The sequence below is a fragment of the Centruroides sculpturatus genome, unplaced genomic scaffold (assembly GCF_000671375.1).
Source record: "Centruroides sculpturatus isolate CEXI.00-Female unplaced genomic scaffold, Cexi_2.0 scaffold356, whole genome shotgun sequence".
NCBI classification, from domain to species: domain Eukaryota; kingdom Metazoa; phylum Arthropoda; class Arachnida; order Scorpiones; family Buthidae; genus Centruroides; species Centruroides sculpturatus.
Window position 1 is genome coordinate 160,898 of NW_019384626.1, and position 17,919 is coordinate 178,816.

At 30.0% G+C, this 17,919-nt stretch overlaps 1 protein-coding gene across 1 annotated transcript in view; it reads left to right on the plus strand.

Annotated features, from left to right (window-relative positions):
• The window catches only part of LOC111625627 (regulating synaptic membrane exocytosis protein 2-like), a 328,126-nt gene that overhangs the window by 145,366 nt on the left and 164,841 nt on the right, over positions 1-17,919 (plus strand). Inside the window, exons 6-8 of the mRNA XM_023368831.1 lie at positions 4,777-4,900; positions 9,340-9,367; positions 10,703-10,833. Of these exons, the coding sequence (XP_023224599.1) occupies positions 4,777-4,900; positions 9,340-9,367; positions 10,703-10,833 (283 nt within the window). The remainder of the gene's footprint in view (positions 1-4,776; positions 4,901-9,339; positions 9,368-10,702; positions 10,834-17,919) is intronic.

Genomic DNA, 17,919 nt, shown 5'->3' on the forward strand with positions numbered 1-17,919 from the left:
ACGTAAAAATTCTCTAATTAGTCTGGAAACGGGGGACCTAATTCTTGCATTCTGTGAAAACGGGTAAGATTAGCTATAATGTAATTATCTTAATCTTCACTATCGTTACTTTTTGCCCAGCGAAGCGGGTCCTTGCAGCTAGATTCTAGATTACTTAGAAAAACAGTCTTTTATATATATAAAAAAAAACTATATTACATAAAAATAAAAACTCAGCGAAGCGGGTCCTTGCAGCTAGTATAAGAATAAATCTTTTAGCACGTAATATGAAGAATACACTTTGAAAATATTTTGAGAGAAAATCAGTGCTTGAAATGTTCCTAGATATTAGAAATAATAATATCCAAAAGTACTTTCATTATAAAAATTGTTAGAATAAAAGGAGATAAAGCTTATTAGGAGAGTCCTCTTTCTTTGACATCATTATAAATGAAAACCAAATTTAACTCTTAACTTGCAGATTGATATCAAGGCTATCATTCTAATGCAGGAACATGATTTTTTTTTATTCTTAGGTTTGTATTTGTGTAATTGAATGCTCACATTGTTTTTATTTTATTGAACTTGGTTAAAATTGTCAATAGCAAAATTTTTTGCTTGTTTTGAAAATTTTAATTTTGATTACATTTGACAGACAAAAAAATTCATTATTGTGTAGTCATAATTCAAGGTTGCCAGAGATGGCTTAAATACTACTATTTGCTACCATTTTTGAGCATAAGCATTATGATAATTGTTTTGAATAAAAATGTATGATACAGCAACTGCTTTTACAAATGAAACAGTTTTTTTCCCCCACAATTTTTTTAACATGGTAGTAAGGGTAGATTAACACTTCAGGGACCATAAACCTTTAAATTTCTGGGCCTCCTTTAAAAATTTTTCACACAAACATAAAGGATCTCCAAATGGAGAAAAGCATTCATGAGGAAATAGTTGATATAGTTTAAAAATAATTAATTTCAAATTTATTTTTTTTTAAATTTAAAGTTATCATGTATATGGTAAAATTATTATGTTAGTAGGTATGTTATTAACAGAGTCCGTACAGACCTGGAAAGTTAAGGAATAATTTTAGCAGAAAATGTCAAGGAATCTGCAAATACTGTAGAATCCGTTTGTTACTCTCGCTCCTTTTTGATCCGAACACATTTTTAAATTTGGTTCAGTATAGAGAAGTCTATGAAAACTGTAGCGACCAAAGAAATGGCAAGATTTGTTGCACTTATATCTCGTAAACTATAAATGACAGTCTAATGATTTAAATTTTGTTGAATAGGAGGTTTATATCCATATTTTAAATGGTGGCTAGTGGGGGGTGCAGCTGTGTGGGAGAGGGGTAGTGGTTGTGCATGAATACCTAAGATGGTGATGCAGTGTGATGTTTGGGCAGTTAAACTTTGGATAGCAAAGAAATAGGATGTCTAACTTTGTTTTGATTTGTACAGAATGACAGGATCTACAATATTATTTAGCAATAATAACCAATAAAATAGAATTTGTAAAGTTATAAGCTGGTAAGTGTGTGGGTTGAAGAAAATTTTCATAATGTCAAAGAAATTGCAAGGAAATATGAACAGAAATGTAAAAGATATATTATTGGAAAGAAAAATTTAAAAGGAATCAGAAAAGCCCAAAATAACTAATGCCAAATGATGCAAATTGAATAGAGAGCTTAAGAAAATTGAGCACATCAACTTCAACACAAACATTTTGAGTGTGCCTGTTGCCCAAACTAATAGATAACTATTGATAACAATTAAAAAACTTGGAATGTGATAACCGTCAAGACTTTATTTGTTTACATCTTATCCTTCCTCTAATAACACAATGACGGATTCACACCTTAAACAATTATGATTGTGTCCTGTACACAACCCTTCCCATCATTTTTGACCTGTGTGACATTTGGTTAACTCATTGCAGTCAGTTGATACCATGGGAAGGAGGCAAAGAACCATCAGTCGGCTTAACGATATTGTGTATGGGGCAATTTTGGGTTGTGTGGTGGACCTAATGCAATTTATGTATTTTTATTTATTGTATTCTTTGCTGCTGGCCACATACAGTATGTGGAGGTCATCAGTTTGTAAAAATTGGCAGGATTATTATTTGCGATATGTTTTCTTGCTCACTGCAAATTTCCATCTTCTGATGACCCACAGAATTTCAGAAGTATACCCAGTGGTGATATTCGAAATATTTAACAAAGGGTTCGCTAACAGAAACTTTTTCCTTAACAATTTTTTTTCGTGCAAATGGTGCATTAGCAACATTAGCGCAAAAACTGACCTTAAGATACCCATATAAATAAAAAAGATGCGTTTGCAAAATTAAGTCAGTTAAAATTTAACATTTTTTATGCCAGAACTATATTTTTTTTTTTATAAATAATAATAAAGAGTGTTCAAAATGGTTTATTTTGTACATATTTTATTACGACACGTGTTCTGCAGCCATCTTGTATTTTCTCGCGCGCGTGGGATCTCTCTTATGCTGGGGTCATATTCTGGTCACCGTCTCTGGTCTCGTGTCTCTCACAAGCCGGTCGCTGATTGGCTAATCATTTGGATTAGCCAATCAGAGACCATCTTGTGAGAGATGAGAGACCAGAGACGGTGACCAGAATATGGCTCCTGGATCTAGTTTCAAGAACTCTCTTGAGTGGACTGCGATTGAACCTCATTTCAGTCAAGATTGAAACAGTCGAGGGAGGTCACATCAAGGCAAATGGGGTATAAGGCTCTGGTTTAGTAGTGTTACAGAGTATAATATGTATATTTTAATATATTTTTTAAAAGAAGCAAAATCACTGAGAAATGTTACGTGTATTTAACAAGGTTCGGAGAACTTTGAAAATGTTAACAACAGGTTCGGCTGAACCTGTGTGAACCTGCTGAATATCATCACTGAGTATACCAAAATATTGCCATAGAGTTAAAATCAGGTTTTCAAAAATATCGACAACGAATCACTTTTCCACCAAACTCCTCTGCTCCCACTATTAAGTTTCACGAAGGGATGGGAAGAAATGGATGAATGGACTTTTAATGGATCCGTTCTGGACCAAAAATAGTATGCGATAAGTGATTTCTCCTTTTCACAGTGAGCTATTTCTTTTGTTTAAATTATTTTGAATTTCCTGTCTGCTCGCTTTAAGAAAATTTGAGTTTACAACGTGACATGAATCTTTTGATTATTTAAATAAAATTTACAAATTAATTTAAGTTAAATCATGAATTTTTTTATATGACATAGAAATGACGTAGCTAATTACATAATTGATTTTATGCAAAGTTTTTCATTTTTTGTAAGTAAATAAAGTGTATTTTAATTAAAAAATTTATATAATTGTGTACAAAATGGGTTTAAATAGACTTGGTTGAACATTACATAATGGAAAGGGAAAATACAGAGACGTTAATAAGTCAGGGAGTAATGTCATAATTGGTTATGGAAAGTCAGGGAATTACAGATGGAATTACCTGTACAGATCCTGTATTAAATGTCATATTATAGGTATAAGAAGTTTTATTGAATATTTTTGAAGTCATCTTATTGTCATTTGACATTTTTTAGACTATCTAAGACATACTATGATGTTGTTAGGGTCCAATATGCATATTAATAAAATATAAACTTAGAATAACAAAATTTGTATAATTATCTTTTTAGTAAACTTGAGCCTCAAAATATATAGTCTTGGGTCCCATAAGACTTACACATATATGAATAAATACCTGTATGGGATTCATTTTATCTCTGTTTAAGAAAGTATATAACTATGCAAAAATGTATGATACTGCAACAAATTGAAAATAAATTTTTAAAATTTCAGCTATGTGGGGCCCTGGATTCAGATGCCTGAGGCTTAACCTTCATTAGTTTCAATATAAATCTGCATCTGCATAGTAGTTTTCTTAGTAGTCATTTGAAAAAGTGACATTTTTTTTTTTGCTTTAAACATTACTAAAATAGCAGTTCACTGAACAGTACAGGAAACACTATTTTTTGCCACCAGTGATTATCCTGTTCAACACATCCTGGTCTGTATCAACAGTGTCAATGAAATTGCCATAAATCTTCATACAAAATTGACAGTGGTCTGCTGTTAACTGTTTTGGAACAATGTGCTCGCAGACTTGCATTTGCAGATTTTTGGTAAGAATGGTGTGACAGCTTCGCACAAAAATGCCACACTTTTTTGCAATGGTGACTGCTGATTGACACCTGTCTTTGCACACAGTCTCTCGAACTTGTGCAATTGTTATGTCATTGCATGAAATTTTTCATCGTCTTCCATGAACTGTCTCCCATAGGCAAACAGCTTGTGCCATATCTACACGGAAGTTTTCTTCATCACTGTTTCACCCTAGTTGTAGATAACATTGCCAGAATTTCTTGCAGTGTCTTCTTCAACAGGACACAGAATTTGATGTTTGTTCGTTGATCGATGATGGACATTTTGACAATAAACATGGATCAGAAATCTTTCTTTCACTCTTTCATGTACTCAACTCTTGCACATTATAATATGATTGTGACCAAAAAAGACTCAACACCAGTGCCTTCTGACTCTGCATTTTGTAATTGCATACATTTTCCTTTGAACTTTTTGAAGCTACCTTGTATATAAGCAATATTAGTTTATATGAAATTAATTGGATTAATATTTAAATTGTTAAAATAGTTAAAAAAAATAATATTTTAACAATTCAAATGGTTATTCATAAAAATTAATTACATATAATTAAACAGTTTCATTTCTTATTTCAGGCGATGAAGTTGTTGAATGGAATGGACGCTCATTGCAAAATAAGACAAGGGAGGATGTATCTGAAATAATTTTAGAATCTAGACAAGAACCTCAAGTAGAATTAATTGTATCTCGTCCTTTAAGGTGAAATACTTAAACTGATTTTTTAATTTATCAAAAAATATAATCGAACGCCATCGTTAATGTCAAACAATTTGTTAAAAGGCACTCTCGGGTGACTTTTAGAAAAATGTACCTCGGTCACGTGATAGCGCCTATTTAGATAAGAAATTGGTCGGATTGTTTCTTATCTAAATAACCTGAATACCTCGAAATCTCGTCAAATATTTTTATATCTTCAACAAGTTTGTTAAATCAACATTTAAACCGAAACCTAATAAATTAAGTTACCTTTTTTTCTTCCTTAATTAATTAATTAAAAAGACAGAAAACTTTAAGAAACAAACAAATAAAAATACATTTAAGATAAAAAGAAGCATTTAGTTACAAAGTAAAAAATTTATACGGCGTTTTAATTCATTTCTTTTTGCTTTTAAATGTTAGTAAACGTTCGAAAAAATACTAAGAAAGAAGTAAGAAATATGAACGCCCCTCCACTTTTACAATATAAATTCTGTAGGATTGGCAGTTAAAGTAAACATATCGGAGGATTTCGGGCAACCTTTGACCTTAACTTTCCTACTAAATTTCGCTTCCGTCGCTTTGTTTAAGTAAAGTGATGATAGACATCAGACAAGCCCCAAATGACGTCACTCAATGAGACCCTTCAGGACTTCAACCGTATATTATTTAAGAACAAACTAACAAACGAACATACATAATTTTACACTACATCAACATGATTTTTTTAACCTCTTAACCTTAAATATTTATAACTACAATCAGTTATGTTTTACAATTGCAATCATTTATAATCCGTTACAACACTTGCATGAAAGACTCTGTGTATATTTAATACATTTCAATAATTTAAAAAAAAAAAATTATTTTACTAGAATTACAAAGAAAATAATGGTTTTTAGTTAGAAAATATTTTGAATTTAATTTTGTATTAACAAGTGGAGTTTAAAAATATTTTAGCCTATAATTAGGGAATTTATTTTCCAATCATGTGGAATCTTTCTATTTATAACACGAAGACTCATAATAAACAGGTTTTTCTTGTCTGATTTTTGACTAAATCATACCATGTTTATCTTAACCGAGAATTTTTTTTTAGAAAAAACGAGAAAAATTTTTAAAGATCGATCACTTAAAACCAGATACATTACGAAGAATATCTGATCATTTAATTCTTCATTTTGATACGCAGATTTAAACTGGGAATTTATATAAAATGATCTTTATCATACCGGCTTGTACCGAATATATTTTATAAAAATTTAAAAAATAAATAAATAAAACTATTTTAAAATTTATTTCATTAACTAGATTTCGATGTAAAATGATTTTTAATCCACGTCTTCATCTGTTGATCCGAGGCTCTATTTTGTTTATTTTACTCGAGTTTCAGTTGATTTTTGAGAAATAAAATATTTTTAATTTTCTCGAAATATAGAAAAGTAAAATCGAATATATTATTATTTTAAATTTGAAAATTCCTATCTGCAAAGGAAAGTTGAATCACTGAAAAGTGAATATCAATCATTTACAATAGTTAATTTTATTGTTTTTAAGACTACTTCCTGATTTATAAAATTAATGATTTTACATATTTAACATGACTCTATTCCAAAAATTTCAATTTTCTGACTCACCGTGCAACCGGTTGGAATCGGTGAGTCAAACTCAAACTGAAATGATGGTTGACAAGTCTGGGAGTCTGTTAAATAAAAGCTATTGTCTTGAACATGTGGCATTAGTGGTTTCGATATTTTGCTAGATATTAAACTCTTTAGCTTTAGGTAAAATTCATTATGCCATGTTAGCGCATAATTTACTGGACATAACGTTCACGTGTGGCATTTTAGAGAATGTCAACGGGCGAGATTCCACCAATCCGATTAACATAATGCAAGATTGCCTATATCGAGCGACCTAATATTTATGAGGCTATTTTTCCTCATGGGATAATTTAAGAAGTATTTTAATTAATCTAAATGAATTAAATCTTGTTATAAAAATTCTCTCTCTTTTTTCTTCTTTCTTACGAAGGTAGTAATTAAGGTAAGACAATAGGATGAGATGGTAGCTGAGACTTTCCATTGTTCTTTTAAAGGAATATTTAGTGATGAGAATAAAAGTTTGTTGTTCAGCGGGAGAAGTATCGTTCAGGAGAACCCTCTTCAGATTTAGCCACATGTGAAATATAAATTAAGGAGCAGCAATTAAATTACAAGCCTCTTCAATTTCATCAATTCAAAAATTTTTGTCATCATTTGTTCTGATCTTTATAACATATTTTTTTTTCTAATTTTAGTAATACGATATTTATATGATCAGCCTAAGTAACGTTGAGGAAGGAGTTTATCTCCTGTATAATATTTAAATATTTCTTTTAAATATTCCTTATCCTTAATTACTGGTAGTCGTAGCTTGACAAAACAACAAGTACTTATCTTACAAAAAACAAATTAGAGGTAAAAAAACATTTAAATGCGCGGGAAAGAAGAGACATGAGGTGAATGCACGGTTGGGACTGTCGCATAAATAGTACCCCTATATTCCCCCTCCGAGACCAATTATATTTGATAACATTCGATCTCAACATAGAAAAAAAAACTATTGTATGCAGCTGCAGTTAATTGCAATTATTAATGGTAGTATACTCACACGTTTGCTACCTCTCCTCTTGCATAACTAACTCTGTAAGTTCTTATAACCTGTGCTTCACAAAATCTCAAAACTGCGTTATATCTCAAAACTGTATATATATATATATATATTATACTTTTGTACAATAATAAATATATTAGAAAAATAGACTAAAATAAGTATAGACAGCAACAGGACACTGAGAACCTTGAAGCATTCTTATCCACGTTTCGTCTTGAAAGTGATCCATCATTCTCCACCCCTCTCTACCACATAGTACCTCGCACAGACAAAAACCAGCATTTGATGCAATGATATCACACTCAAATGCACCATCTAGATTTGGAAACATTGCAATGTAATTCACTTTACTAATATCTAAACTTTCTTAAATACTTAAAAATTATTTTTAAAAACAATAAAAAATTTAATACAATCCGATAGATAAATTTATCTTCTAGAATATTTCTGATTATAGAAGTAAAAAATGTAATCAATTTAAGAAGAGAAGTAATTAAATTCGATAATTTCTCAAAAATTATCTCAATTCTCAACATTTACAAAGCGTACTTTTTGGCCTATATCTAAAGATAATAAAACTCTAATAGAAGATTTAAGTAAAAATCTTCCGAGTTTACTTCTAAACACAATCTTTCTGAGCTCATTTTTAAATACATTAAAATCTTTCTGATATCAATTTAAAAAATCTAAATCCTTCTATTACCATTTTAAAAAATGCCCAAGTCTTTCTCATCTAATATTTCTTTGCCCATTTATAAAGCATTAAAATATTTCTGGTACCATTTAAAAACAAATCAAAATGTTTCTATTACTATTTAAAACCTGGCAAAATCTTTATAATTTTTTCCATTTCTAAAGCATTAAAATCCTTTCCGTTACATTATTCTAAAAGTATCAAAATCTAAGCCCATTCTAAGAAAACCAATTGTTTAAAATGTATAACAACATTTTCATAACAAGAAGTAAATTCATTTTTTTGAAATTGTAAAAAAAAGACTGAATTGTTTAAAATTTCACAATACTCATTCATGTTTTCATCATAACAAAAACTGTCAACCACCAAACAATGCGAGCAAACTTTTGCACGAGTTCGTTGTCCCAATTGTGACGAACGATTCCTTTTCTTTTCCCCCATTTACAAACTTTCAAATAAGTATTATATTTCAAATATTGGAAAACGAGAAAATAGCAACTGGATGAAAGAAAAATGTCCAGACATGTTCGAGGAGGAACTGTAACGCGATACTCTTTTATTTGCCGAAGAATTCCCTTACTTAGAATACTCTCTGGATTGTGTTTGTGTATTGAAAGAGAAATAGTTTTGACAGAATTATAGCTCTAAATTTTATAAATTTTGACAGAATAATAGTTTATTTTATAGGCTTAAAAATTCTATCTATGTATATCTTAACACAATATGATTTGTTCAATTGTAACACTTCGATGAAGACATAAAACAGCGAGTAACAGCCATATATACATGACATTTTAAGAAACATGACTGGTAATTGATAATAAGTAAGTAAGCGCTTCTATCTGCATAATTCTTAAAATTCTGTTTAAAATTTGGACGATATCAGCTTAACATTTACTATCATCTTATGTCTGACCGCTTTTTAATTCAAATATGAACCTTCTACGGCCCTCTGTTTTAGTGCTGTCGTATCCCTTACTTATATAGGAACAAGGCCAGATCTAGGAATCTGAGGGGGCCAGCTAATGATAAGGGTGGGGCCAAGTAATGACGAAACTTGTAAGAAATACAATTTTTTAATGTTTTTTTACAGGACTTGCTACTTTCTGCGATTTGTCCTTGTATGTGACAATTCTTGCCTACAACGTAAACTTTTATAATTAATTGCTAAAATCTAGGTAACATGCTAATTTTTATAAATTTCCTTGACAATGTAACGCGAAAGTAATGTTTCGAACAATGTTAAGATATAGAATTAATGCAGTTCTTTCATAGAAAGTTATTGATAATTACTTGCTACGAAAGAACTGCATTATCAATTGACTTGTGTGTATCTTTATTCGATCGACAGCGTGTTTAAAAACTTTTAAATTATTCTAAAATTAATATTTTAAAATTCTAATCTGATTAAATATAATAACGAACGTTAATATTCGAGAAATTAGTAAAGGTTTCGTGCCGCTTCTAGATCGTAAATGGCAGAAAATCTTTGGCATTCATTCACGTGCTAGGCCTTATAAACAGTTGATCAAGGGATATTTTTCGATCGAGCAGGCAAACACAGACTAAATTTGGAAACGTGGGTCCAAATAAAAGTGTGTGTGGGTTCTTCTATCCTCATTCTGGCTCAAAAACGATACCCCATCGGCGCCCCCGTTAATAAATGAAGTCTAGTCTCCATAAACGGAATAAGACCTGGTAAACTAATAAATAGCTCAACCATAATTTGGATATGTCACATTTATTAAAGGGTAAGTAAAATGCTTAAGTAAGAGTAAATAACATACCTCGACCGTATCCGTGCGTATGCTTGGCAAAACTGTTGACGACAGCATCGACAGCTTCTTTCAAAATAGTCTTTGCTCGGGCATCGGATGCAGAATCAGACATGGTAATGCGTCTAGCCGGTGGTGCAGGCAATGCCTTAGGCTTGGTACGCATATGTGTACGTTCCATGACGAACATGTATGAAACAACGACTTGTACCCCGAGAAGGGTTGGACGATTCTCTACTTGTCACTGTCACACACACAAACACCAATTTTGGGGTTGTAAATCCGACGCGGAGTGGAGAGGTGGTAGTGGCTTTCTGCTTAATNATAATCCAAAATATTTTGGATTATGTTGTTATAGGTGTTAATCTTTGAAAAAGGATATCATTTCATAAGGATTTTTATAACATTGTGAGAGCAGTTTTTGATTAAATCATGTTAAATGATAGAACACTTTGAAGGATAGCCATTTCTCTACACATTTGCAATCAAACCTATAATCATCAGCTAATAATAGTTTCAAGTACTCCTTAGTGAGTAAATTCTACATATTTTAATAATAATAATAATTTGTAAAAGGCTGCTTAGAAACAATGTTCATATTGAAAATTTTGATAAATAATAATAATCAGTTTTGTATTAATAAAGAGTAATTATAATGTATTTGAATTTCTGTATTTATAGGTAAAACTTTGGTATGACATTCAAGCTTTACAATTAGTTGTAACAATTGTATGTGCCACCGAATTGCCATTTGATAGAAATCGACCGCAACGTAATCCATATGTTAAAATGTTTTTATTGCCAGACAGGAGGTAGGAATATTATTTTTAATAATTGACTTTAGATTGATTTTGAATCTCATCAAATAAAACCATCTTAATTTAAATTTTAAATATTTGAACTTTTTTATAAGGCTTAAAGAATTTCAATATTATTACAGTCAAACCTCAGTAGAACATATTAATTAATTAAGCAGATTGACTTCTTAACAGGAATCAAAACATACCAAGTAACTGGTGTTACTATAAATAAATGTTTAAATTAATTAATTAATTAATTATATATTTTAATTCTAATAAACACATATCTAAAATTTAACTAACTGCATAGCTTAATTTGTTGTTTAACACAATCATCTATGTAGTTAGTAAATTTTTTATGACAAACTGAAGTTGCTTTATAGACTACTTTAATAATGATATTTGATTAGGTTTTTAAGAAAGCCATGCTATTGAGCTATTTTTATGATTTTTATGAATTCACTGTTTCTGTCAGCAATGCTCAAAGAATGTGAAATTACTGTATTTACTGGCATATTGATGGAAGCATTCACATTCTTTGTGCACATTTATATCATTGGATTTCCAATGAATGAAGGAATCAATCATTGTAGATTTTCTAAAAACTTTAGTGTGTTTAGACCAGGGGTCCCCAAACTTTTCAAGAGGAGGGTCACATTACTAATTCTGACAACAGTAGCAGACCAGAGCAAGTTAATATTACACAAAGTTTTCTTTAATAATACTGTAATAAGAAAATAATAAGAAAACTTTATTATAAATAATAAAGTTTTGTTATCTTTACTTCCCAAAATAAATGATATTTGTAATGTACAGTAGAGCATTGATTATCCGACTCAATTGGGGACTCAGGTTGGTCGGATAACTGAAAAGAAGGAAAAAAATACATTATTAGTATAGTACAGGGCTTCTTAAACTTTTTTTATTTACGACCCCATTTATGATTGTGATTTTTGTCGCGACCCAAAAAATATAAAATAAAGATATATACAAATTTGCAAAAACANAGAAGCCAGTATTTAAACGAGACTTAATTTTCTAATTATGAGTGGTTGTTTGTTTTGTGAGCAATAAAATAATTAAAAAATATTTTTTAACGATACAATAGCTATGATTATTATTTAAAGAAAAAATTTGTTAGGCTAAACATCAATGAAAATTCAACATGAAGTATGTTAATAGCGATATACTAATATACTAATTACATGGGATATACTAATATGCTAATATACTATACTTATAATGTATTTTTTCATTCTTTTTGATTATCTAATTTTTTCAGTTATCCGACCAACCTGAGTCTCCAATTGAGTTGGATAATCGATGCTCTACTGTATAATGTTTGGACGTTTCATTGTTACAATTTTAAAATTCGTTCAAATTCAATTACACCTGAAGATGATATATTCCATGAGGCTGAAAAAGTTAATGTTTCATTAAATAAACATTTCTCAGCAAAAGAAGGTGTTTGATGTTTCATTAAGTACACACAATGTTTCAAAATCAAGTCATAGACCAAACAGCAATGTTCAGCAAGATTTCCAGTTTTATACTGATACCATCTTATCAATACTTTAGGATTGATACAAAACCAGTATCAATACTTTAAAACTACTCATGATAGTAGCCGGCATAAATACTTTTGTGGTATTGGGACATTCCTATTTACTATAAATAGAGAAATAATTTTAATAATTAAAATTAATAAGTTAGTAAGTTCAATTACAAAAATTGTTAAAGTAAAAATATTTCTGAATTTTATTATAATAAAATATTTTAAAATTATGATAGTTTCAACAAATTTTTTTTTTTGAGATTTATTTACTATATGTAGAATATTTTATTAAAACACTGCTGCTTATTGATTTATTTTAAATTTAAGTTTTTATAATATTTATTAAGTTTAAAAGATAACTTTAAAATTTCCATTTGAAGAATAATCTACATTTCAATTTCTAGCTGGGCTGCAATTTGAAAAAATTGTAGATTTATAAATCCATACTGTCATCCATCCATCTATCTATCTGTTTGTCTTTTCTTAATCTCAAGAATGGAAGTAGACAGATGATTGAGAGCAGATGTGGAAAGTTTAGAGGCAGGAGGCTCAGATTAACTATATACAAACTTTCAGTTTGCACTGGAATTTAGGTTATTTCAATTCAAAAATTTATCCCTGAACTGGCATGACTCTGTTGCTAACAGGGAAAGTATGATGTACAGGTGCAAGACACTACTAAAAATTGAGAGCATTGTGACAAAAAATTGCAGCCCAGCATTGTGATGATGTCAGAATAAATAATTACTTGTTTAAATTTTACATAATCAAATCAATTTTCTAAACATGATATACATAACTTTACTAATGAGACAAATAAACTTATTGATGGTTTCATTATTTAGATCTGATTCATCTGATCATGTACTTCACCATGCTCATCCTGCAACACATCATATAACATCAGGTAATTTTTCTTTACTTAGTTACTGGTATTAAATATTAAATATAATTAAAGATCTTTCTAATACATAACCATTTAATTTTTATAGAATATGTTTGAATATTGATATAAGTAAACATTTAGCTTAAGCATGGAATATGCAATTGATTTGATATTGATATATTATGTATAAAATTATAATAAAAAATAGTAATAAATAAAATTTATTTAATTTTTACTTTTTTGATTAAAGAATTGTTTTGATAGATATTACAGATCTTTATCAGTTGTGAAAAAATTATCAAATTTTACTAAGTTGTAATTGGACTAATTAAGTGATTTAATGGCTATAGAATTTCAACAAATAGATATATTCTCCTCTGTTAGAAATTTAATAGTCATTAACCTTAATTTTAACAAAATTTTTATGCATTTAAAAAATTGCCCAGAGAAGAATTTGAACCCACTTCTATTGTCTGATATGCAAGTATTTATCACTTACTCTATCTGAGCATTAAACAGAGGAAGATTAGACACAGTGGCAAGTTACTTTTAAGGATTAACTGCACAAGTTACTATTTAAACCAATGGTTCTTAACCTTTTTTTAGTGGTCAGCACCCCCTTGAATCTGAAAATAAGCTCTTGCACCCCCTTAAAAATGTGTGTATATTTTTTATTTAAGAAAAAACATTTATTGCATAAACAAATGCCATGTTTATTTACAATATATATTACTATATAACATAAAATGCAATATTTAAATTTTAATGGCTAAGTGGTTGTTGTTTATTCATAATAATTCTATTATAACGAGGCTTTTTTTTTTAAATTGCCACGTGTAAGTCATCAGATGCATTTAAGCGATTTTTGGCTTTTGTTTTGATGTGAAAAATGTTGTATTTAAGGTATGCAAAGACATCGCAACTAGTTTTTGTACTGCATGTGACAATGTTACTACATTAACTGCATGTATTGACAACTGATGACAAGTGCTATGTGCTGAGAGACGGTAGAGTAGAGAGTGTAGAAGTGAGATGGTAGAGAGTGAAGAAGTCGGGGTGCCGTGTTGCTGGGTACCATGGTTTGTAGAGAACACAGACACCTCGTTCTTATTTTATTTTGAATTTTTGAAATTTCTCTCGCACCCCTGGAAATGCTCTCTCGTACCCCCAGGAGTGCATGCACCCCAGGTTAAGAACCACTGATTTAAACTATAGGATAACTGTGGAATAAATTTAACCTAGTCACTAATCTAAAAAGTTACTCTGATTTGGAAGATAGTTATTAACTAGTAAGTTGAAAAATTACTGTACAATCATGTTATCAATGGGAAGGCAAACAAGATGGAAAAGCAAAAAAGTGAATAAGCAAATGGATTGTAGTGTAGACAAAAATATATATTATCAGTTATGGGTCTGGTAGATACTATTTACAATATTTTAATATAGATACTTTAAGTAATGATAAATTATTATGTTAAACTGTGTAAATTAAGATTCACTTAACTCTGAAAATTAACATAAAACTGGAGTTTTTAAATTGAAATCAATTCTTGAAACTTAAAATTATTATACAGCATTATAAGATCTGATTTTTTAAAAAATATTCTGTCAATATTAAGATAAATTTGATTTAAATAGTCTAAATAAAGATTATCTTATCAGAGTCAGAGCTGACTAACCATCTTCTTTTTTCACTAATCTACAGAATAAATTTTAACCATCCAAAATTGTCAATATAATTTAGTTGGCAGTTTATCCCAAAAGATTTACATTGATGAAATGCATTAAAGGTAATTCTGTAGATAAATCTTGAGATTAAAACTTGGGTAAATTGACCCTAAGTAAAATAAATATTAGTTTGGTTTTCCAAAGTTAACAACTTTGAAGTAAAAATAATATACAAATGAAGAATTTAAAGATCACATAATTAGTTTGTGTTTTAGATCTTTAGACATGTTAATTTATTATTGTGTGTCCAGTGGTACCCAAATAGCTCCTGGACAAAATTCACCTTGTAGCACAAACTGTTCATGAGTCAGATGTTAATTCAACACATGAACATATTTGGCACATCACTTATAAATAATAGAAATAGATCTATTTTATAAAGAGAACTTTACAAAATATCTGCCTAACTACCACTTATGTGTATTTTGCTTGCCAGTCAGAAAGTTTGGACAACACTGATCTAGATGTTATATATAAATTTAAAACATGGCAATATTAATTATTAATGACTAAACAAATTACAGATACAGTGGAACCCCGGTTAACAAACGTCTTGGTTAATTAATGACCAAATCGGTTAATGAACTTTTATTTTGCAAAAATTTTGTCTTGGATAACGAACATAACGGTATTTTGTGTCAAATTTTAGTTGATGTTAGGCATGCGCGAGTTAAGCATTGATTTTCGTTGTGTTTGTGCTATAGTTCTTTTTTCAGTTTTGTGATTTATATATTTAATCAATATGGCATCCAAGGAAAAAAAAAGTCATAGTGGCAATAGAAAATGACAACGCAATATAAATGACAATGCGCTGTCGCATTTGAGAAAAATTTTGATTAAAAGAGTAAGACAATCAGCTTTAGATCAGTTTCTTGTTCCTTAGGAAAGAGTTTGTTTGTTTGTTAAGTTATGGCAACGCAATAACTTAACAAACAGATCCCCCTAGGTAGATCATTCAAGTGTTGACTTGGGTGATTTGCCTAGGGGGAATGCCTTCTGGAAGGTGTTTTTAGGGGAAACTGGCCCCTATTTAGGCATTACAGACATGGAGAAAACCTGGAAAATTTTACATGGCCAGCCCGTCTGAGCAAGGTGCAAACCCACGAATGAACTCACCGTATTCAAGGTACGAAGATCACTTAGCCACTGGTGGGTTTTTTTACCGAAAGAGACTTCGACTTGAAGAATATTTTGATGAAGTGCTACCCGTTAATTTTTTGTAGGGGATTCCCCTTCTAAGCATTAAGGTTCGTATATCTCCACTTTTCTACCACCAACTACAACAAACGAAGGTATGTACAGTGTTATTTTATTAAAGAAAGTTTACATGTTTGTTGCTGTAATGATAGATACTACGTTTTCCTACATTTTCATCAAAGAAAATTACTGTATATTACAAATAAAATGACAAAAATTTCGGAGACTAGAACGGATTAATTACATTTGCGTTAATTTCTATGGGAAAAATTGCTTCGGTTAACGAACAGAGTCGCGGAATGGATTAAATTCATTAACCGGGGTTTCACTGTACTTTGCTTCTATGAGTTCTCAAATAATCATAAACTACTATAATTTTCTAACTTAGCATATAATGTGCTAAGTTAGAAAATTAATCTCTACATACATAATTATTGCAATATTGGTATTTCTAAATACAGTAGAACCCCTCTAATCCATCACCTTTGGGACTGGAGGTATGGTCGGAATGCAAAAAAGGTTGGATTATCAGAAAAAAGTAAAATAAACAATTTTCCCCTTTGTCCAGTCTTTGTAGCACTGCTAATTTTTCATTTAATGAAAGAGTAACGTGTTTACGTTTCACTCCTGACATGTTGAAAACACACACAAAACTGTACATGTACACACAATGTAAAAGATATACTGTAACAAACACAGAAAAACGCCACGGACGGTGAGTCACCGACGAGTCAGGACAAGTTTCTTGACTCCGACCACGGTCGGATTAACTGGAGTGACGGACTAGCCGAGGGCGGACTAGAGGGGTTCTACTGTACTTAAAATCAGTTAACAAATCAAAATTAATTAATTGTGAGAAATTACTAAAATTTATCAAGTTTGATCAGCTGATAAAATTATGTGATGATTAGAGAATTTGAACTATATATATACATATCACCATCTGTTGGAAATTTTAAGAATTAATAAATTTGAATTAATTTAATTTTTTTAGATACATTTTAATTTATTTAATTATATTAACTCAAATTTACATAAAATTTAACATGTCTACTAATAATACAAATTCTTTAGTTATTAAATTTTTTAATTAGTCAAATATTATTTTAAGTATTTTAGCCATTTCTAGAAATTAATTAATTTTGGTATAATAAATTATAATGATATTCAGATTGGATAATGAGGATAATGAATTAAATTTTATCTGATGATCTGAATTTTATCTGAAAAATGAATTTAATCTTACTGTTTTTTAAATTCAATATTTTGTATTTGCTTGAAAACTGAGGAAATACAAGTATACCTTGAGTTATGTCATTTCAAGTTACGTCATTCTCGATTATACGTAGTTTGTCAAAAAAGTATATGGAAAAATAAAAATCAAGTTTAAGTCATTTTATTCGACTTTACGTCTGTCCGCCACAAATATTGAAGTCGTAATATCACTAGAAAAACGTTTAAAGCACATAAAATCATATTAAAATATATACAAGTATGTACTGTATTTACAGTACACGCATTCGTAAATTTAGATTACTTTTTTTGTACTATATTAAAAACTAAAATTTATTTGTTTGTAAGCTTAAAATAGATTTTTATTAACCATATATTATTTAAAATGCTTTCCTAGTGATAAGTAGATTCGGAGACAGGTAAATTCGACTTACGTCGTTTTTCGACTTACGTCGTTTTCCTGGAACCAATTACCGACGTAAGGCGAGGTATACCTGTA